Source organism: Mesoplodon bidens (genome assembly GCF_964165515.1).
Source record: "Mesoplodon bidens genome assembly, chromosome: 15".
NCBI classification, from domain to species: domain Eukaryota; kingdom Metazoa; phylum Chordata; class Mammalia; order Artiodactyla; family Ziphiidae; genus Mesoplodon; species Mesoplodon bidens.
Window position 1 is genome coordinate 69,576,414 of NC_138171.1, and position 23,260 is coordinate 69,599,673.

Here is a 23,260-nt window from a genome sequence, read left to right on the forward strand (position 1 = left end):
TCTCCTTAGCTCTCACCTGAAGTTCAGTAATCTCACCCTGATTTCAACCCACGGACTCCCAGGAAAAAACCTTCTGGGCACTGAACAAAGGAAGTTTTTAGCAAGCGAGTATGAATTCTATTTTCTTTTTTATAAATTTTATTTTATATTGGATTATAGTTGATTTACAATGTTGTGTTAGTTTCAGGTGTACAGCAAACTGTCTCAGTTATACGTATACATATATCTCCTCTTTTTCAGATTCTTTTCCCATATAGGTTATTACAGAATATTGAGTAGAGTTCCCAATCCCATATAGTGGGTCCTTGTTGATTATCTATTTAATATATAGTAGTGTGTGTATGTTAATCCCAATCTCCTAATTTATCCCTCCCCTGCTTTTTCATTCTGAAGCCTAAATGTCCTCATTTGTGTGCAGTCCTTTTTCTGCTAAATGGTAGAAAAGGGAAGTAGCAGCCTTTTCTCCTGAGTTCAGATGTTCCTTAAGAGATACAAATGCAAGTTAAGAGTAAATAGCAGGTCTGGGAGAATGCCGGCCCTGTTCCAAACAACTGGGATGGGTCTGTGACCCAGACACCACCTGCTTTTGGGTTCTGAGTGACACTCCAGGGAATGGGAGCTTGGTGACTGTATTTGCATCAAACCAGACAACTTGCCAGAGGGAGCTAAAGCCTGGGCACCTCCGTGGGGTGAGGGTCTCAGGTCCACCTGGCCCTTTGTCATCAGGGCTGATGAGGCAGAGGCCTTCTGAGTCCTCTGAGTCTGTCATTGTTTCTGTCCCAGTAGAATCAGTCTTTGACAACGCCGCTTCTAGAAAATGCCACTTCATTATCACACAGCTTCCATTCATTTTAATTTCCTGTAGCAAAGCATGAGTACAAGAATGATTAGGCTCCCTGCCTCTAGAAACAATGTCCCAATTTTTCCAACAAGGAGGGAGGAAATTGTTCTCTCTCGGGGGGTTTTCATTTTAGATCCACAACGAAGGACCCTCTTTCCTCTGTGAAAAAGGCTGACTTTGCCTTCAAACTGTGAGAAAAAACGGCAGTCTCCTTGCCAGCAGAACTAAGCTCATTTTGACCTAATACTTTTATCAGACTCTAAACTTTGGGGTTTGGGGAAGGACATCATCAGGGTGCAGTCAAAAAGATGTGGGGATTTTTTTGTTTTATTTATTTATTTATTTTTGGCTGTGTTGGGTCTTCGTTTCTGTGCGAGGGCTTTCTCCAGTTGCACCGAGCGGGGGCCACTCTTCATCGTGGTGTGCGGGCCTCTCACTATCGCGGCCTCTTTTGTTGTGGAGCACAGGCTCCAGACGCGCAGGCTCAGTAGTTGTGGCTCACGGGCCTAGTTGCTCCGCGGCATGTGGGATCCTCCCAGACCAGGGCTCAAACCTGTGTCCCCTGCATTGGCAGGTGGATTCTCAACCACTGCGCCACCAGGGAAGCCTCAAGATGTGGGTTTTGAGCCAGGTCAGTGAATTCAGATCCTGCTCCCATGGCAAAGGGGATTTCATCTCTCTGAGCTTTGGGGGTTTTGACTGGAAATGTGTATGATAAGCCAGCCTTGCTGGAGTTTTTGGTTAAAATTAGCCTAACACCAAGTTCTGGCTGAGCATGGAGGATCAACCCACGTACACCCCCTTCCCTCACTTTCCCTTCTTTCCAAGTGACATAATTCCCAGGAAATGCTGGTGTTCCTGATAAATGTCTCATGAGGAATGTCATTCAGTCGGCCTGGCAAAGGTTCTGTCAGTCCAGGTCAGCTGTGTTCCAGGAGAGACAGGCTAGCAAGTGATGCTCTGCTGGCCTGATTCTGTGGGGACCTGCGTGTGGCTGGGTGCACGATCACCTGGGGTCTCTGCCTCTGTCCTTCCCCCTCCACACTCCCAACCCAGTAGCCAGAGCAAGGCTGCAGAAACGTGAATCAGATCCTGTCAACTCCCGAGTGGCCTGGAGCTGCTCTGTCCAGTGTGGCGGCGGTGAGCCACATGTGGCTGCTTAAATTTCAATTAATTACAGTTAAAGGGGATTAAAATTCAGCTCGTTGATTACATGAGCCACATTTGAAGTGGGCGGCTAGCCACGTGTGGCTCGCAGCTGCCCTATCAGACAGCCCAGCTGCAGAAGGATTCTGTAGTCACAGAAATTTCCAGATGCTCCAATCTGTTCTGCTGGCTCCTCCGACCCCCTCTTTTACTGTTTTTGCCCTTGTTCTCTCTGCTGTCACCACACCAGCCTACTTGATGTCCCTCGGACACAACAGGCAAGTCCTCACCTTGGGGGTCTTTGCTTTTCTCTCTTCAAGTCTTTGCTGAAATGTCAGCTTTTCCATGAGTCCTACTCTGACCATCTAGTTGTCTGCAGCGAACTCTCCAACACACTCTAGTCCTCCTTCTCTGCTCTCTTTCTTGCTACTGAAATCCTTGTAAATATTATACAATTTGCCTTTTAAAATTGTTTATTCTGAATCCTTCAACTATGATGTAAACTCCACAAGGGCAGGAAGTTTTTGCCTTTTGTTCACGGATGGGTTCCCAGCATCTGGGACAGTGCTTGGCACTTAGCAGGTGCTCAGTAAATAATGTCAAATAGATGACAGTTACCTCCGAAAGTACCTGAAGAAGTCCTCTCCATCAGGGTGTAGACAGGGACTAAATAACACAGCCATACAAGATATCTCTGGATGAGTACCTGCATGTTATCCTCTTAGAAACCACAAATTGAAGCATCAACAGGATGTTGCCTTTCAAATGTTCCTCAGACCTCAATACAGGAAATTATGTCTGGTCATGGAGTTTAGAAAGAACAAGTGCATGGATATCCAGAAACTTAATGATTCGAATTCCTCACGCTAAATACAAATTCTGAACTTTGCTGTAACCAGTGTTTTGATTGATTATTGCTGTTACTAGTTTTTGAAAAGCCATGTTTTGTCTCTCTACCTCCCCTGCCCGAACCCGGCCCTGTCCAGCCTCTGGTGGACGTGCTAATGATGTGCCCGGGATGCAACAGAAAGGAGGGCGGAGGGAGGGGAGGAGGAACCGGCGACGGGAGAAATCCACTAATTGGACAATCAGATCTGAATAACTGAAGGTTAATTATGATGCTCCTTCTTCTGGGAGCGTCACGATAAACCCTTGCTGGAAACCTCTGAGTTTCTTTCCGGTCCTGCAGGGTTCTGATTCCATGAAGTGCAGGTCTTCACCACACTTACATTTATTCCTCTGGAGTTTGCTCTTAATTTTGTACCTGGAACTTTAGGCTAAGTCTTCCCATCACTAGATTTGGGGTCACTGCAACTTTGAGCAAGCTGGCCACTCTCCACATATGTCCTGTTCCAGCAATTCCACCATCCTGCATTTCTACTTTTTTTCTCCTCCTTATTACCTGTCTCCAGAATGTTCTGTGAAGACAAGCTTTCACATTATTTTTGCGTCAGAGTCAAGGTCACTTGAGAAACACAAAGTTTCACTGACCTACCTTCTTTGGTTCCTTCTCTCTCTTCCAGAGGACTCTAGTGGAGATATTTCTCTTGTCCTCAAGCCTGGAGATGGTCCCTGCCCTGTGGGAAACTTAATGCTCATTAACTCTGCTTAGGAAATAATTTTGGAGAAATATCACTTACAGTCTCCAATATCTAGTCTCACTGCCTCATGGGTAAATTAAAGAAGGTCCAGAATGGATTCTAATATCCGAAACAGATAGGCATCAGCTACACACAGTGTAAATTTCTCAGTTTCTAAACTGAGAAATGTCATTCCATGTGGTCACAGGCTGTAAAAGCAAGCACCCCATATTTTTCAGTGCTTCCTAAGGTCCCTACAACCCCAGCGTTCCCGAGTGCCAGTTCCCACTGGACAGAGCTTCAGATTTTATCTCTGAAGTATGCATTCTGAAATTATCAACACCGCTGGCCTACAGTCATTAGAAATAACATTGTCTTAGCCTTCCCCAAATTTCCCCTGAGAACTTTCATCTTTGAGCAAATCCTCATATGACGAATCCCTGTGCATTAACTATATTTAATGTTTCCTCATCTTGGACAGCTGACAGTACTGCTCCTGTTAGGAATGGATCACATCCCAAGTAAGAAGAATCCCTCGTGGGTCTCTCACAGATGTATGAAATCAGTGAAGCCTCCTGTTTTCCTGTAAAGCTACCAAAATGGCTTTTTATAAGTGAATTTCATCTCACTATCTGTTATTTTCCTGTGGTAGACCAGCCCCCGATTTTCTTTTCTTATTAAGAAGAAATTTTCTTGTTTTTAAGTGTCATTGTGTGGAGAGATACAAAGCCCAGACTCCGTTCTCTTTCACAGGCCCTATAACAGGGTCTAATGTGCATCCATTACCAGGATTCTTTTTGTGTGGTGAGAGCAGACTCATGCGTGGATCAAAAAGAAAAAATGTTCTCCCATTACCACTTCAGAATCCTGTTTGCCTCCAAGGAGAGTAAACAGGATTGTGTATCATTAATATTATTTGGAATAATACCCTTCACATATGCATCCCACTTGACAGACAGCGTCTCTTACATTCTCGTGTCCATCCCTTGCAATGCTCGAGGCATGTGAGGAGGGGTCGTTATCTCCTGCTGAGAGGTGAGGAAACTGAAGTTCTAAAATGGGATGCAGAGTCCCCAGGGTCCATTTTCATTGGCGACACCACAGGGACACAGACCCTGGCATGGGGAAGCCTCGATTTAAACAGACTCTCACTGTTCTGCTGCCCTACACTCTGCATCTTCAGAACAGGGTTATTAAAACGTCATGTACATGAGGTCAAACCTTCCAGAAAATTCTGGAAACAACCCTCACAGAACACTAAGTAAACCCAAAGCCACAGGAAACCCACTTTTCTCCCATTACAGTATTGTGTTCACCCTCGAATAGAACCCGGAGAACAAAACCCGTCTACCCTGGGCCTGCTCTTATGGAAGCAGCGGTCCCCGTAAATCACCTTTACCCTGAGAAGTGACCCCCACCCCCCAGAGTCCCCAGGGATTGTACTGGATGCAAACATAATTCCCTAATGGACATTTTCTCTAAATAAAATGCGTTTTGTTGTTTTGGCATGAATCCATACACTAATTCTAAGAATGAATCATTTATTGAAAAGCCTTAGCAAATAGGCAGGGTTCTCGATATTCTGGACCTTGACCGCTGCCTGTGGGAATCCTCAGATGTCACTTTCTTCATCCTCATTCGCTCACAATATGACAGCTGTCAATATGACAGATCAACCGCTAAGGTAAATTTACACCCGCCATGAAATGGAAGCAAAAGTATATATGAATGATTACACACACACACACACACACACACACACACACACACACACACACACACACACACACACACACACACACACACACACACACACACACACACACACACACACACACACACACACACACACACACACACACACACACACACACACACACACACACACACACCCCTGTTGTGGGCTGGTCTACCCCAGGCAGAACACTTTAGCTTTAATGGGAAGATGTCCATTTGCGACCAGGTGTCTCATAAGGACAAATCTCCTGGCTAGCCTGGGTTCCGGTAAACTCCCAGCAAGAGCACAGGCTCGGCCCACCAGGGGACTTGAACCAGCTCAGCAGATGTCTAATTAATGCCCGCTGTCAGCTGCTCAAATGTCACTGATGGAGCCTCTCTCTCCGCAGCCACTGTTATACTGACAAAGATCACGCGTTGATGTCGCTGTGCTCCTGGGTCAACGTGGTGGTTGGTAAAATGACTGCCATAGACCGAGCAGCTAAGCAGGTCATTGTTTCCAGAGAAGAAGTCGTGCTCTACGACCACCTTGTCCTCTGCACCGGGCAACAGTACCAGGTGAGCCCTCGGGGGATGGCAGGGGTCATGTGCTGACCAGGCCCATGTCTCAGGGTCAAGAGCATGCCTCCCACCTGCACATGTGACCGGAACCGGGTCCAAAACCCTCCTGGAAACCCATTCCAAGAAAAACATTCTGCTCAAGGATAAGAATCACAGCAAGTTGGAGAAGTGTCATCCTTGAAGCTATAGTCCAAAAGTCTAACACGTACTGCTCACCAGAGCAGAATCCAGATGCAGCCCGGCGTGCATCTGTGGAAAATTAATTTATGCTTCAAGAGGCTAACATTTGGCGGTGGCGATGGGCTTGCGAGAAAGTATTTCAAACATGCGCACCTTCTGTCAGCTTTAGTTTATTTTGTCTCTCGGTTACAAAGCTAGGAAGTGTGGCTGGTTGCTTACCTGGTGACCGTGCTTTACAACTCGATTAAATTCTCGAGCCACATTCCAGGGAAGTGTTGCAGGATGTGACCTATTCAACGTCCAACAGAAGCGAATTTGAACGTTCTTGCTTTGCAACGCTGGAGCATTTCATGCAGAAATGCCACAGAAATAGGGCATCTCTTTGATGAAAAGAGATTTAGATGATGGAGTCCTTTCATTACATTTTCTCTCAGGGACTGGATAGGCCTCCAAGTTGGGTTTGTAGGGAGTTATCCACTCTCCACCCCAGGCACTGGTCATGTTTTTCTGTTCCTGTCCTAGGCCACCTTGGGGATGTGCTCAGGCCTGCTTCCCACAGATGAGCCAGGGGAGGCCGGCCTGGTGGGGATAGACAGCCCAGCAACTGCGCGCATCACTGACTTCGAGCGCTGAGCCTGGGCTACCCACTGAGAGCACCTGGGGCACTTTTGAAATAAACCCAGGCCAGGGCCCTACCCCCAGAGGCTCTGTTTTAATTATTCTGGGGATGAGTGGGGTCCAGTCATCAGTATTTTTTTGAAGCTCCCAGGTGATTCTAAGCTAAGGTGGAGAAACACAGACTTGAACTTTCTCGACCTAGAACCTCGTCTGTACCTTAGAGCAGCACTTCTCAAACTGCCATGTGCACACACATCCCCTGTGCATCTCGTTAAAATGTAGATGCTGAGCAGGGGGTGGGGGTGGGGGGCTGTGGCTGAGATACCTCGGTTCTAAGACGTTTCTGGGTAAGGCCAAGGCCGCTAGTGAGGGGACCACCTGAGGACCCAGCTTGGATCAGCGTCTGAGTGATTCCTTTTCTTTCTTCCCCTTCCTCCTCCCCTCCTTCCTCTTCTCCTTCTCCTTCGTCTTCTTTTAAAGCAATCCAATTCTCAAAGTGTAGGAAAGGATTTTTTTTTCTGGATAAAGGAGAAAAATAAACTGGTTACTTAAGTACTCCTCTTTTTCAAACGTGAAACCAGAAGAAAACACCAAGCACCCCTTTGTCCCCCCTCACCTGCCCCTCCGAGTTCCAGCTGCTGCCTGCGACCGTGGACTTGGGAAAATGTGACAGGAAGGCCCGGCCAGCTGTCCAGAGACTCGGGCGTCTGCCCATGTGTGCCCAGCTGCCCCTGCGGCTTTAGTCTGTGGCACATTAAGCTCTTGCCCTTTTAACAATGGGAAACACGAAATGAAGTGATAAAGAGAGTTTCAATTTAATTTTTCCAGAAGGACATAAAGATTAAAAGTACGTAGACTGATATAAAAAAAGGCAGCTGGATTCCCTAGGAGCTTCCGGCTCTTATTTCTTTCCCTATTTCCCTTCTCCTCCACTCTCACGGTTTCGCCCCAATTTTGTGATTTAAAAAAATACCAACAAGTTAAAATGATGAAAATAAGAAGACTACCTGTTATAAAATATAATTACAAATCTTAACCTCTAATCTGACCTGTAAATGGCATGTACCAGTCTAAAATACCGTGCAATATTTTTGATATCCAAATCCATAACACTTATTTTTTTAATCATAAAATCCATGCACAAGATACAGTGTGCTGCAGGGCTGCGTGTGAGGGGCCCTGGTCTCTACTTCCAAGCCTTCTCGCCAGGGTCAGCCATTCTGAGGCATTTCTGTTGTTCGTTCTTCATTGGTTACCCCCCAGAACTACAAACAATGTGTTTATAGAAGTTTTCCCCTTGATCGGTCAACTTCCGACATTACCTATGACCTTTCCGCTTTGGATGATGAAGGTTTTTCTAGCTCACGTCCAGTACCCTCTAAGCCCCTCCCCAACCCCACGGATGGATTTGATTATTTTTATTGGTGAGCACATGCCGGTTCTGAAAAGCTGTCTGCAAGACCTTATAACCAGGGTCCCCGAGCCCCCTCCCTGGCTCATGGAGCATCGAGCAGGGACGTAGAGATGCCCACTCCCACGCGCCTGGGTGTGGGTCATCTCAGAGAGAGGAGGGATAAAAATCTGTCAGCCTGAAGTCAGATGGATTGGCGTGGGCCATGAGAAAACCGTGGCTGGGACTCCCACGGGGTGGCACTCGGGGAAAGCCAGCGGGGGGGAGGGCCGAGAGCGTGCAGCCGGGCGAGGGCAAGTGGGGTGTGAGCTCTGGTGAGCTTGGTGTGGGTGAGCAACGGATGTGGTCTCCAAGGAGGTGACTTATGTCTCAGATGGGAGATAGAAGAACTTGGCATCGGGACAGTGCAGGCCCAGGCAAGAGCCTGCTGCAGAGGGTGGGCAGAGCTGCATGCATCAAGGTGCCACCCCTTGTCGTTTGGCAGTGCCCAGCATGAAGAGACCTCCCTGTGTTGGGACGGATTAAAGGGGAAAATAGCAGCATGAGGCCAAAGAAAAGAGGCCGTTTTAAATCAAGACTTCAGATTCCCTGAGGCTTCTCCCATCAGAGCCAACATCTCCTCCCCTTGAATCTGGGCAGGCTTGTGACAGCCTTGACCAGCAGAGTACAAAGGAAATGACATGGCGTGAATTTAAGTCCAAATCAAAGTCTAGGCAGCTTCTCTTTGTCTGTGGGAACAGTGGCTCCTGGAGCCCTGAGCTGCCACATAAGGATTCCAGATACCCTATGACCGCCATGCTGGAAATGCCATACATGGGTTCTCCAGTTGAGAGTTCCAGCCGAGCCCAGGCTCTTAGCCATCCCTGCCAAGGCCCCAGACATGTGAGTGAAGCCATCATGGACCCTCCAGACCAGACCATCCATACACTGAATGTCACCAAGTGCCCTCTATCGATAACACGTGGAATAAAAGGATTGCCCAGCCAAGCTCTACCCGAACTTCTGGCCACAAAATCATGAAAGGTGATAAAACAGTGGTGGTTTAAACCACTGAGTTTTGGTGTGAGTTTGTTGCAGAGCAAGAAACAACTGGAACAAAAAAGATAACACAGACTAAGAGCAAAGAGAACAACATCTAGAAAAATCAGAGCAAGAACATACTTTTGAAAATATTCCAGAAGGCAGGAATGCAGGATCCATTCTCTCTCTCTCTCTGTCTCTCTCTCTGTCTCTCTCTCTCTGCCCCTCTTTCTCTGTCTCTGTCTCTGTCTCTCTCCCCAGGACACTGTATATCATCCTCATTACGGCCTCCATCGCAGGAGCCAAAGACATTCGAAGAGCAGAGGCTGAGCTGAGAAGGCCACAGGGTGAGATGAAAAGGGAGATGGGGAGTAAGAAAGGATTGATGTTAAATCTCCATCAAGAGACAGACCTGCTTCTGTACAAGTTGGTGATGTCAGCTGAAGACCAATCACAAAACTCCCCTGGAGGGTGGAGGCAAAGGGCAAAGTGATACACTGGGTGCCAGAGACAAGAAGATACGCTAGAGGTGGCGGCCATGCCTGGACAGTGCTTCTCCCAAAGAAGAGGCCCAAATACATGGAATAGAGACAATAAAGATATGCTAGAAGAAAACTTTCCTTACCTGAAAACATCATCCAGTTGACCACATTCTTGGCAAAATCAAGGAAGAATTTTCTCAGCTAGTTACATTCTGATGAAATTTTGGTTCTATGAGAACGATAGGGAAAACAATGAACAAACTTCAAGAGAAAAATTGCAGATTACCTCCCCCCACCCTGCCTAAAAATGAACAAAAATAAGGCAGGGCAAATAAGGCCAAAAATTACCTCTCCAACCTTCAGTGGTTTAAGAAAATGAAACTGGCTGCTCAGAATTTTGAAGAAAATGGGCAATTCAGTCATCACATGCTCGCCTAAGTGTGTCCTATTGGAGGATGGCAAAAAGTGTTCTTTATGGGCCAGGCCTGAGAAAGAAGATCTTCTGTGGTCTTTAATTCACACTCTGGATAATGGAGACAGAAAAGAACTGGACACAGTAGTATAAAAGGACACATGGCAACACCACAAACAATTAAAAAGGTAATCCAAATCATTTTCATAAATCTGAGAATAAATCCAAGATGGGCAATAATGAATCTTACTCTAAAGTAATCTAATCAAAGCCAAGTTCTTGAAAATAGGGAGAGAGGTGGCCAAGGAGGACTATGCAGTGTCCTAAATGGGGAAGCACAAAGGCAATGTTTCATTCTTGACTCTTAGAGGAAATTTAGAGGAAATAAGGTTAAAGAATGCTTTTGAGCAGCCTAAGTAAATTCACCTTTCAAAAACTGGAGAAGATAAAAAGGAAGAAAACATCCTTCATGTAACCAGAGGCAGGAAAAGAAAGAAAATAGCCACAATGCTTACACTTGAAAGTATGAACCAGAATGGCATAAGGAAAAAAAACCTAACAGTTGTAACAGCAAGTGTCATGGTTTTAAACTGCCCCCATTACAAGACCAAAGATCTGTTTTTACAGGGACGTTGAAATACAAGAGGAATACAAAACAAACCACACTCAGAGTTTAAGAGTGAAAAGATAGTTCCAGGGGCACCAGCAAAAGATGTCAAGCAAATTCAAACAGCTGTTACAAGCAGCAGCAATAGTCATATCCGGTGAAGCAGAATCAGCTGGAGAAAAAGCACTGATCCTGACAAAGGGTGAAATTCGTGACGATGACGTGGAGGTCACGAGCCTGTAATGTGGCACAATGTGGTTGTGTCACAGAGTGTATCACAGGACAGAAGTGCACCTGCATGCACTTCTGCATGACGTGCATTTCTTGGTGTCACACGTAAGGGAAGGAACCAGCTGAAGCACCTCCAGAGATAAGAGGTCACCCTGGATGTTTAGCCAGAGGGGCAAAGAGTCCGATGGCTGAGAGTGTTCGTGTAGAAATGAATTCGACTCAGACACTGTGGCCCGGGGAGCAGATAACGACAGACATCAGAAGCCATGGACTACAGCGCACATCCATCCTAAGAAACTACCTCCTAAGGGTCAGAGCCTCCACCAAGAGGGACTGTCTGACCCCCGGGTACAGCGGGCAACCGGCAGGAGAGGTCAGAGCACCTGACCTAGATCGAGCACTGGCCTTGCACCACACCAGTGCTCCCTGAGGTCACCCTTGTGATAACACCCTGAGCTCCCTGCCACTCCCACCCCCATTTCGCAGGTGAGGGAACCAAGCTGCAGTGGGGCTGAGGTCAAAGGTCAGACAAGACAACTTGTCCAAGGTCGCACGAGGGTGGCAGACTAGGGTCTAGGGTTTGAGTGCAGGTGGTCTGGCTCCAGTTCTTCGCCACTGCCTGTCTCTCTCCTCCCTCCCTCTCTCCCTGTCTCCTTCCCCATGCCTCCTCCTTCCCTCCTGCCCTCTCCCATCCATGTGCTGCAGAGGTTACACTGGATGGCTTTAAAAGTCTTCACAACTCACAAATTCTAGAACTTACCATTTATAGCTAGAGTCAAATAAACAGTTCTTTTTTAAGTTTTTTTTTCTCTCTCTTTAAAAATATCTGGGGCTTCCCTGGTGGCGCAGTGGTTGAGAATCTGCCTGCCAATGCAGGGGACACAGGTTCGAGCCCTGGTCTGGGAGGATCCCACGTGCCGCGGAGCAACTGGGCCCGTGAGCCAGAACTACTGAGCCTGCGTGTCTGGATCCTGTGCTCCGCAACAAGAGAGGCCGCGATAGTGAGAGGCCTGTGCACCGCGATGAAGAGTGGCCCACGCTTGCCACAACTAGAGAAAGGCCTCGCACAGAAACGAAGACCCAACACAGCAAAAATAAATTAATTAATTAATAAACTCCTACCCCCAACATCTTAAAAAAAAATATATATATATATATATGGAGAAAAGCAACCTCAGTTCTGGCAAGGTGGCTTCCTGGTGTCCTCAAGAACCCAGGCCCTTCTGTCTTTTGTTCTTCCATGTTTGGAATGTGGCTTCCATCCTCAGCATCTTGTGGTGACTGCTGTGGTTCCAGCCATTTCATGTGCAAGAAGCAGGAAGGAGGAAAGACTAGAGTAAAATGACTTTTCGAGTTGCCCTCCCCCTGCCCCCGTAAGGACACCTGCTTATCTCTCTTGACCTCTCAGGTCATGAGTTGGAAGATGTTCCAAATGGGCATATGTCCCAGGAGTCTGTTACTAAGAAAGAAAGGGAGACAGGATATTGGTTAGGCCACCAGCATCCCCTGCTGCCATGAGGAGAACGGGGTGGCCAAGGGGCTCCCACCAGCAGGTGATGCTCCGTCCCAAATCATCTGGAATGGTTGAGAAGTGTCTGCTCCCCTCCAATCACAAGTCAGTGCCAGTTCAGTGGTGGTAGAGAACGCTCTGCTTTGGGGAGCCAGCGCTGATGGTGTGTCTTCAGTAAATGTGCCCACGCCTCCAATTGAACTCCCTCCTTTTGTTGATGACATAATATGATTTTTCCCCATAGATCCTTCTTGATGTACTGAGTTTTGCTAAACTCTGTGTGGACAAATTAATTAGCTTTGGGATTTAAAATTCTAGCTCCAGTTTTACCTATTTTGTGAAATGCCACCGTGCGAACATGAAAATATATTATCCCTTTAATTTCTCTGATTCTTTATAGTTAAAAATGTGCAAAAACAACTCCACCCATTTAAGTGCATGGAAGAATTATATGGATTATCAGAATGCAGTTACATTTCCAGATTGTAGCAAACTAATTCTCGTTTTTGACCTTCTTTCTTTCCCCCCCTCTTTTCCTTGTTTTTTCATCTGAACACCCACTATTTGGAATGATACGTCATTGAAAGTTTTATAAATTGAATGGCTCTCAGTTTGTTCTTCAGCCCTGCCTTTTCCTGCTAAGGATTTTTCCTGACTTGTTAAAGCATGATTTACTAAACTGGTATAATGTTACCCCAGTTTCATTTTCTCTTATACTATAATGCTTGTTGTCGTTCTGGTAAAGTTTCAAAGCTCCAAAGCACAGTATTCAGTATTGTGCACTTTAAACCATTCACCAAAGCCCTCAGTGGACTGCTTTATGATAACCATGAATATACGAATGCCAAAATTTTAGTGTGATATTGCTAAATAAATTATATCGCTAATAAGAGCTTTCCTCCACAATTTTAGTTGTAGCAAATGACCACAGCTTATTGGGTTGTTCCTTTTTACTAAATATCATTTTACTGCAGGCTGTTCATGGAGAAAGGACATCCAGCTTTAAAAATAGATTCTGGTTTTTTGTGTTTTGTTTTAGTCCAGCCTGAAATTGAATTAAATACATCACAGCAGTGTGCCAAGGCTTTACCACTTCTCTTGAGGAAGGATATACCCGAAAGTTTCCTAAATGTCATCTGGGGTTTAGTGAAGCCCCACGTGTCCCGGCACCAGCCGGCATTCACATCCCCCAGCACAGCAGGCATTGCCCGCGGTTGTCGGGGAGGGGGAGCCTCCCGAGAGCCCGTGTTAGTCTCCGCTGCCAGTGAATGTTTTGCCCTTCATAGCTGTAGAAGGAGTCTGGCCTCACATCCTTAGGCCTCACGCCACAAATGTGCAGGACGGCTGGTGCGGGGCCTCTAACAGCAGCCGAACTGCCTGGGAGTCTTGCCCTAGGTTCCGGCCTCGTTATCTCCCATAATGTCCACCTGCCGCCAAATGAACCTCGGAGGGGCAGCACGGGGGCCCACTGGGCACACCCGCCCCACTGTGCCGTTTGACTTGGCTTCCACGATGGTGTCTGTTTGCTCGATTTTAATTGAACCAAAGTAATGAACAAATCAGGAGTCCACATAAAAAACCCAAGTATCTGGCATTTCTTGAGCGATCAGATCTGGCCACCCTGAACCCCTACTCTACCCTGACAATGACCAGATGGAGTTGAGTCATGGCTGAACACTCTGGCCAGGGCGTCCAGCTTGTCACAGCATCCTGGACACCAAGGACAAGAGTTGGCCATCATCCGTTATTGGGTTTCCTACAGCAGAGGAAAGCGTCTGTCTTCACCCATGTCTATGTCAAAAGCGAGGGAACAGGAGCTGTACTGGGAGGGCTCAGTGTTGAGAGAGAGAGAGAGAGAGAGAGCACTTCTTTGACAAAGTGAAAGATAATCCTATAATTTTCACAAGTAAGTAGTAGCCCACTTCCCTCATTTTGTGGGTAGACCCTCTACGTGCTTGCATTTCAGTCCCTTGATATAATTTCCTCAGTGCAGATTGTTTTTACCCAAAACAGTGACATCAAATCCAGTATTACGTGCTCTTCCATGGCCCCGCCCCCCTTGCAGGAACAAGAGGGTCCTGGGTTCCCTCCCCTTGACCCTGGCCAGGCCTCTGTGAGGACCTCTGTGACTGAACGTGGCAAGAGAGGCCCTGCTGGGCTCTCAGGACCAGGGAAGAGAAGAATGTGGAGCTCGCTGGACTGCTACCCTCTCCCAGGACATGAGCCCCGGAACTCAACCCCCCGGCCCACCAGCTGTGAGGAAGCTCAGGCCACAGGGAGAGGCCCCACGTGGAGTTCCGGCCGACAATCCCAGCTGGGATCACAGCCAGCACCAACTGCTAGACATAGAGTGATGACTTGTCATCTTTTTAAATACCCACCATGTTTTCTTGGGGAAAGAAAAAGGATTGAGAGAGTTTATCTCCAGGTGATTCCAGCCCCCGGCCATCAGGTCACCACCCCCAGCCTTCAGGTCTTCCCAGCTGAGGCCTCCAACATTGCTAAACAAACTGTCCCCCACCATTCCCTGGCTGCATGGCTGACCTACAGAATCTGTGAGCCTATTGAATGGGGTTTTTTGCACTACCGAGCCTTGGAATAACTTGTTACGCAGCATCGGATGACCAGGGCAGCTCCTTCTGAGAATTAGCTCCAAGTGGTCATTTCACCTGTTTTTTGGTTTTTTTTTAAATTAAGACCTGATTTTATCTTGAGACAGCAAAAGGCACACCTGTACTGGGTATTGCTTTGTTTATTTTAATAAATTAATCAATCAATCAATGAATTAACTCATTACTTGTGAGTGCTTCACCTGTTGCCACTGAAATAAGCATCTCTCTGTAACGTATCTCAGGTCCCACGCCCTACAGGGGCCGACATTAGTCAACACCCGACAAACAGAGAAGTTCTGAACAGCAGTCTGCAGCAGTACACGGGCCCAGTTCCCTGCAATCATTTCACCCTCAACGACGAAGAAGATTGCTTGAAGGCCCTGACTTGGATCAGGAACAACTCCATTGCTGCAGAAGGTAAGGATGCTGGTAACTGTGCATCTTTTCAGAACAGCATTTTATCTTTATAATGAGTCTTATTCTTCGTCTAGTTCCAGTATATAATTAGTGCCTAATTAATTCCAACCAAATCATTCATCTGCCATGCTTTGTTTTCCAGATTAATTTACAACTTGTCATTTTTGGATACCCAGCATGTTTTCTAGGGGAAAGAAAAAGGCTTGAGATAGTTTAATTATCTATAATTATTTTATTACACAAAAATGAATATCCAAAGAGCAAAGCATGGCTAAAGTCATTAACTAATTAAAGAATAATTTAATAAGCAAACATGTTTAGCAATTATATGGAAAATATGACTCCTTTTGTGAAGCTGAAAAGACCTCGGAAGAAAAAGAAAGGTCTGAGTTGGAAGGGCTCTTTTCTTTCACAACCCATTGTTCTCCTTTGTGGTTGCCTGCACAGTCCTTCCCACAAATGAACATATTCGAGTTGCCTGCCACTTCCTGAAGCCAAATGAGAGAGTAAAACATTTGTACAAATTGTTTTCTCAAGCATCTTCCTCTCTATTGCTTGGGTTAATGGAAATTGTTTGACTAGTAGAATAACTAGAGCAGGGCCTGGCTGCCTATTTGTCTTTAATTGAAACCTGGGGAGTCAAGTTTTAGAGATGACTTAGTGCAGCCCCTTCAGTTTACCGAAAGCACAGGGAGGATCAGGGACTTGGTTGGGTTATACAACCACCTGGGATGGGCTGGGCTTCTAACGCAGACCTTTGATTCAGTCCCGGGATGGAAAAATCAGTAAGTGACTGGAGTGTGGAGATCAGTATATAAAATTAAATATATGAGTTTATTGAATGTATTTGTTTAAATATAATTTCATTATGTTAGTTAATATAATTAATATATTAAAATTAAATATAGTTTCTTCCGATTTTTGGTGGAAGATTTAGGTGTTAGTTAACTTTTTGTCAAGTTTCTACATTTACTTCATTAAAAATCAAAAATAGGTATCAAAGGATATTCGATACATTGCTGAAATCAATTTGTTAGTACTTAGAGGCTATTTGCATCTAAACTCATGAGTAAGATTGGCCTGTTTTCTCTTTTATGCTTTACTTGGCAAGTTTTTGGAATCAAGGGTATGCTAGTCTTATAAAGTGTTTTGGGGAAGTTTTCCATATTTTTGGTGGGTCAGAAATACTTTGTATAACCTAAAAGTTGGACAGGAATCACCCATAAAACCAACTGGGTCTGGAACCTTTGGGCAGAGGTGGGATATATAGATATATACTGGGGACCCAGAATAAAAACTTGTCAAAGTATTCAATATTTTAATTTTTGCATTAAAACTTGGTATTATTTTCAGTTTTGCATCTGTATGTGTTTAAACCTGTTTCAATATTTTAGTCATTCTTTAATCATTGCCCTATGACCTAAGTACACTTAGGGAATTCTCTTATCTGGGGGCCAGCAAACTTTTACTGTAAAGGGCCAGGTAGTAAAAATCTTAGGTTTAGCAGGCCATATGGTCTCTGTCCCAACTACCCAACTCTGCTGCTACGGCAAGAAAGCAGCCACAGACAATATGTCAATGAATAGGCATGGCTGTGTTCCAATAAAACTTTATTTACAAAAATAGGGGATGAGTCATAGTTTGCAGAACTTTGCTTTTATCCATACAATTTGTGACAACTCATTACCATTTCTTCAAGTCCAGACCTCAAATTGTAACTTAAGCTTGCTGAAAGCACAAAAGCCAATGGTTCAATACAAAATATACATTATGTCTTAGGAATGTGCCCAGTCCTGTTATAATGCAGTGTTTTAATCGAACTGTTGGCTGTTTTGAACGTTAGGATTCAGGAGCCTTTTGACCAAGAAAAGGGCCTTTGAACGTGGCAATGCAAGTTCTTAAGGTTGAATGCTTATGGCAGAGAACTTAGAAATTCCAATGTAAGAAGCTCTTGGTTTTCAGGTGAGGGAATAGCATCCAGCTATCGTGTTGCCTTGACTAGCGGTCGAAGATGGTGATACTCTGGTGCCCACCTAAAGGGAAATAAATGCTTTTGCAAGAGTTAAGAATGTCTCCCATTAACCGTTGCATAAAACCCCTGCGTGCCTGCTTTTGTCCACTGAACGGCCAGGTTAGGGAGTTTATAGACATTAGTTTCTTGTCCTAAAAGTAGGCTGTTTTCCCCAGGTCCAGTGCTTAATGATACCCCCAGGGCAGGGCATCTCCCAGGTAGGTAGTCCAAACACTCAGATGCTGGGCCTAGGCTCTGGGAGGCATCTGAGAAACAGACCCAGCCAAGTTCATTCGACTTAGGGTAGTGACCCTTTTCAAATGACTATAAGAAAAGTTGGAAAGAAAAATGTTAACCTCCTGCCTTGAGGAAGCTCTTTCTCTTTGTAGTTTTTCCATAATTAGAGTCATATTCAGACTTGAATTTAATTAGTGCCATTCCAGATATCTTCCTCACATGGGCTGCTATGAGGATTAAATGAGATAAGATATTACATGTCCAGCTCAGGGCAGCACAGTAGGAGTTCAATCATATGGGCTGTTGTTAGCCTTCTTACTAATACTATTGCTACATGTGATAGGGTTGTTTCTCCAGGGTGTAGGTCTCAGACCCTGCCATCCTGGTGATGGTGCAGCCTAGCACAGTCTCTACACAAAAGATGGGGAGCTGTGTACACCAGGTACCAGTCTGGTTGTAGAGAGGCATCATGACCTTCATGAGAGCCCTGGAGGCTGTGAAGTTTAGAGAAGGTTTCCTCAAGAAAGGAGGATTTGAGCTCAGCCTTAAAGAAGGGCAGGATAGGGGCTTCTCTGGTGGCGCAGTGGTTAAGAATCCGCCTGCCAATGCAGGGGACATGGCTTCGAGCCCTGGTCTGGGAAGATCCCACATGCTGCGAAGCAACCAAGCCCATGCGCCACAACTGCTGAGCCTGCGCTCTAGAGCCCGCGAGCCACAACTACGGAGCCCGTGTGCCACAACTACTGAAGCCCACGCGCCTAGAGCCCATGCTCTGCAACAAGAGAAGCCACCGCAATGAGAAGCCTGCGCACCGCAACGAAGAATAGTCCCCGCTTGACGCAACTGGAGAGAGCCTTCGCGCAGCAACGAAGACCCAACACAGCCAAAAATAAAAAAAAATTTTTAATAAAAATTTTTTAAAAGACTGAAATTGCTGAAAAAAAAAAAAAAGAAGAAGAAGAGCAGGATAAGCAAAGGAAGAGAGAGGTTGGGGGAGTTTGATTCGTATCCAAAGACCATGACCCAACAACTCAGGCCGGGCAGACTCCGTGAGGGGCAGCAGTGGGAGGGGAAGGGGGAGGGTCCAGGGGAGTCCAGGTTTAACTGGTTACTTTTTAGAGGCTGGGGAACCAGGGGTGATGCTGTGTACAAAACAGCACTGCAGGAAGGCGAACTCCTATCTCTGGCGCCCAGGGCGGCAGAGAGAAAGCCCTCGGGGAAGGATGGGTCAGGGCTGGAGCGGGGCAGCCGTTCAGGCAGGGGCGGGATGGAAGCAGCCATCTCTGATCCATTTGAGGTCCTCCTGGCACCGCCGCATCTAGCTTATTTCCAAGTCAGTTATGGGCTGATGGTATTTGAAGCTGGAAACTGGAAGTTGGCACTTCATGAAAACGAGGAGCAGGGCTTTGTTCCCGCATCCATTACGGTCGCTCCGCCTGTCAGCCCTTGGTTTCTAATAACACCAGAAAGAATGTGGACGTTTTTCATGATAGTTAGCTTTTGCTCCCTCAGTGCTAATTTTCCTTTTTCTCAATAGTTCAGGCTGGGGTTGGAGGGAGGGAGCTGAGGACAGGGCCCTTCTCCCAAGAGCCTGAGAAAAAAACTCCTGTGTCTCACGGGCTGGGATTGGGCCGAATGTCCTTCCAGGAATCACACCCCGAATCCCGGGAAACTCCAGGCCTAACTTTGAAGCACACAGACTCGAGAGGAGGGGCTTTTTGCCGAGGACGGTGGAGGGATTGTTCTAGAAGGACAGAAGGATGCTACGTAGCAGAAACAATGGATTTTTTTTTTAAATAGGAGGAGGTTAGCTTTCCTCTGAATTGCTGCCCCTTGAAAATGCAAGGTTATCTCCCCCAAAGCATCACCACTCTCCCCTGCCCCTGTCTCTGTTTTATCATGTCTTCCTCTGCTTCCAAAGGAGAAACAGTTGTTCTGTGATGGAATTAGTCCAGTCTGAAGGAAATTGTTTATTGGTCTCTGGAGTTGGATGAGTTGGTAGATGTAAATTATCCTAAACTATTAGAACTGCTCCAGTATCCTGGAGAATAGCTGACATCACTGGCTTTCAACTGCAAAAAAACCTGGAGGGTTTAGCCGGGGGCGGCGGGGGGTTTCAGATAGAACCTAGCAACCTAATACATTATAACAGTTTATGGCATTAATTGAAACTAATTGAAATTCATCTGCTATTACCTCTGTACTTTCCATGAAAATGAAAAGTAGGATGAAAGTAAAGTACAAAAAAATACACCGCCTTGATGGCCCGAAGTGGATCAATTATTTTCATCTTTAGCTAAATACACTTTATGCCTTATTAAAAGCATGTTTGTAAGAAAAGTATAACATTAAAATTCCAGTGCATGAATCACCGAACAAAGCCTTTGTCATGCTATATCTAATATATTCTTCCCTTTTTATTTGACAGAGCAAAATGAGACGTGTCATAGAAATCTTATGCTTTGACGTCTAAAAAGTAAAAAGAGTATTTAACGGTCTATTCATGAACATAATATGTTTTTTAAGTGTGTGTTTATTTCACAGTTTATTAATATTCTAGGGTATCTATTTAAAATGCTTTCATTATCTGGTTATTCCCTAAAGTTAATAATACAGATACAATGCTGATTAGAGGGGTTTTTAAAGAACATGTTATATATCCGTCTGCAAATATAGTGCAGTGGTGTGAGCACTGGTTCTGAAATCAGACCTGGCAGGTCTGAGTTCTGATGAACCATCTACTGCTGTGTGACCTGGAGCTTGTTACTTAACCTCTCTGTCCTCAGTTTTCTGGAGAGCATAATAAAACTTTTCTCATGGGCCTGTTCTGATCTTACATAATCTCTGTTTCTTTTGAAGTGGAAAGGAACCATAATTCTTCATTAAAATACAATGGAATATGTAAATATACATACAATAATAAAATAACTTAAAATGCGTACATTATAAAATGTAGTATATAATTCTTATTTTCTCTGGTCTTAAAAATGCAATAACTGTAAAGAAAAATTCTTATTAATATCTATGTGCATAAATCTTGAATTTATTTCTTATCCTCTTGAGATGTGACTTCCTGGCCAGAATGCCAGATCGGAAAATCCTTCCCTTTTCTCCTTTCCAAGTGATGGTTTCCTTCCTGGAAAATCCTTCCTCTTTACATCTTGTGCGGGCTTGCCTTATTTTGGTGGTCACACAATCAGAGTTGCTGGTGTATTCATTTACACCTTCAACAAGAGGGTATCAGAAAGCAAAAGCATCACCTTTACGTTCATGCCAACATTTCAGACGGCTGGTCTTAGTGCTTTTTCAGCCTGAGGTGGAGAAGTGACGGCTCACCCAGGTGGTGATAGGAATCATCACGCCCCCTCTTCCCCCCCAGCTGGGCCCCTCTTTCCTTTGGAAGCTCCCTTGCACATTCTGTCCCAAAGGTCCTTGCAGGCGAGCGTGAGAGAGAGACTGGGTGCTCCTTCCCGCCAACTTCAATTCCAGGGGCTTTCACAAGGTCGTCTTTTCACCACCGTGCCCTCCTTGTACTCTGCCTTCCGATTCTGCTCTGTACTCTCAGTAATGCATAATGTATCCCCTAGAAGGAGCAACAAAGATCGGCCTCCCATGAAAACTGGTATAGTTCTATTCCACTGCCCCTATTGAAAATCCACCCAGACTGTTCGAATCATGAGTTATCATTTGCCAGTTCAAAGTAGGGCCGCCCACCACTTCCCCTCTGCCACCCATCAGGTCAAGTGCAAAGACTGGTTGTTTCTTATCTGTTAAGTAAACTGAGCTGCCGCGAAGAAGACAGTGACCAGATCTCTTAGCATAAAACTGATATCCAGGGGGAAATCCTCAGCTTTGCCACTCTGTTTCTTCCACATAGGCATAGAAACTTCCAAAGAATATGTGCGAAATCCCAACAAGATAAAGGAAGCCCCTGCAATGTGTCACCTCCTTCAAAATATTTGCAAAGACTCCGTGAGTTACAGAGTACCTAAGTGGTGGAAATGCATGAGCTGAATGAATCTTTAATGAACTGGGGTTGTCTGACCTCTTAAGCCCGCTGTGGATGACAGATGCCGTGGGTTCCACATACCCTGAGGCTGCCCCCCCTCCTCCACCAGCCGTCAGGATGTTCTGCGCCAGCAGGACCCCAGCCACCCGCGTGGTCCACTCGGACTGGGACACACTGTCAGAGCCAGCGTCGCCCTTACAAAGCCCTTTGCAGTGTTGTTATTCACGGCCCAGTTCCCCCACCCCTCCCCCACCTCACAACCACTTTTCTCACCTGTTTTTTTTTTTTTTACATCTTTATTGGAGTATAATTGCTTTGCTTGCTTCTAACTCAGCCAGCCATTTCTCTGAGGCATTCTGGGTTCTTCTCTCTCTCTGCCCCCTCCCTTTCTTTCTCTGTTTCCTTCCCTCTCCATCTTCCCTCTTTGATTTGGCCCCAAATTCACCCAGCTGTCCGCAGCGTGATAGTTACACAAGGGCTCACCTCCCTGGAAAATATCCTTGGTCCCTTGGTTTAAACTGCACCAACATGGCAGGAGTATTATTTTATACTGTTGTGCTGGAGGCACACACAGTTTTGGTTACATTTAGGATCGTGTAGGATTTCGTGGGCTAGAAGGGAAACCTAATAGCCAGATCTAACATGTTTCTGTGTTACAAATCTCAGGTATACAACCCATCCTGTGGCTGGACTGGTCTTGCAGTGCCAACTTAATAGTGAACACCCGGTCGAAATATGTAGTAGGAAAACCTGGCCAGAGTGAGGGTGTTCTGCAGTAAATATTGAAAGGGCACAAAAGGAAAGCCCAGTTAGTTTTGGATCAGCAAGCTGATAAAGCTCAAACACTCATCCGTGCATCTGGTCGGGAAACGTTTTGTCACACCCATTGCAGTCCAGGCTCTGTGTGAGGCCCCAGGGTGGGCAGGGTGGGCAGGGTGAGCCCGAAGGCCTCTCCTCCCCCAGGTAAGCCAGGGAGTGTAGACTGCCGATGCAAGGAAGGCAAGGCAGAGACGGCCTCGGGCCTGCAGGGACCTCACCTGCCTGGGGCTGGACCTTCTGCTGGGGCCCAGGTACAACCACAAGCATAGCCCAGTCCAGGGGGCTTCAAAAGCCCTAGTTCCACCCCATCCATGCTAGTAACATTACTCTGATAAGTGTAAGTAATCATATTTTTATACCTAGATTGATTTGTCCCAAAACACGTACATTAATAATAAAAATCTTTGGGCTTCCTTGGTGGCACAGTGGTTAAAGAGTCTGCCTGCCGATGCAGGGAACATGGGTTCGTGTCCCGGTCCGGGAAGATCCCACATGCCGCGGAGCGGCTGGGCCCGTGAGCCATGGCCGCTGAGCCTGCGCGTCTGGAGCCTGTGCTCCGCAACGGGAGAGGCCACAACAGTGAGAGGCCCACGTACCACAAAATAAATAAATAAATAAATAAATAAATAAATAAATAAATAATAATAATAATAATAAAAGTCTTTGTCTGCTAGCTTTTGTCCTGGGGACTCCCCTAAATATGACTTTGCTTATCCTATGAATTATCTTCATGCTTATATTTTTACTGTCAGTTTCTGAAAAAATTACTTACGGGCATTTGCGTGAAGCCAATGTTATTGATAACAGTTCTAAATGTTA

At 45.8% G+C, this 23,260-nt stretch overlaps 1 protein-coding gene across 1 annotated transcript in view; it reads left to right on the plus strand.

The window, feature by feature from the left end:
- Nucleotides 1–23,260, plus strand: part of CFAP61 (cilia and flagella associated protein 61) — a 249,094-nt gene that overhangs the window by 163,272 nt on the left and 62,562 nt on the right. The window contains exons 19-21 of the mRNA XM_081256391.1: nucleotides 10–108; nucleotides 5,694–5,862; nucleotides 15,191–15,365. Coding sequence (XP_081112517.1) covers nucleotides 10–108; nucleotides 5,694–5,862; nucleotides 15,191–15,365 — 443 coding nt within the window. The remainder of the gene's footprint in view (nucleotides 1–9; nucleotides 109–5,693; nucleotides 5,863–15,190; nucleotides 15,366–23,260) is intronic.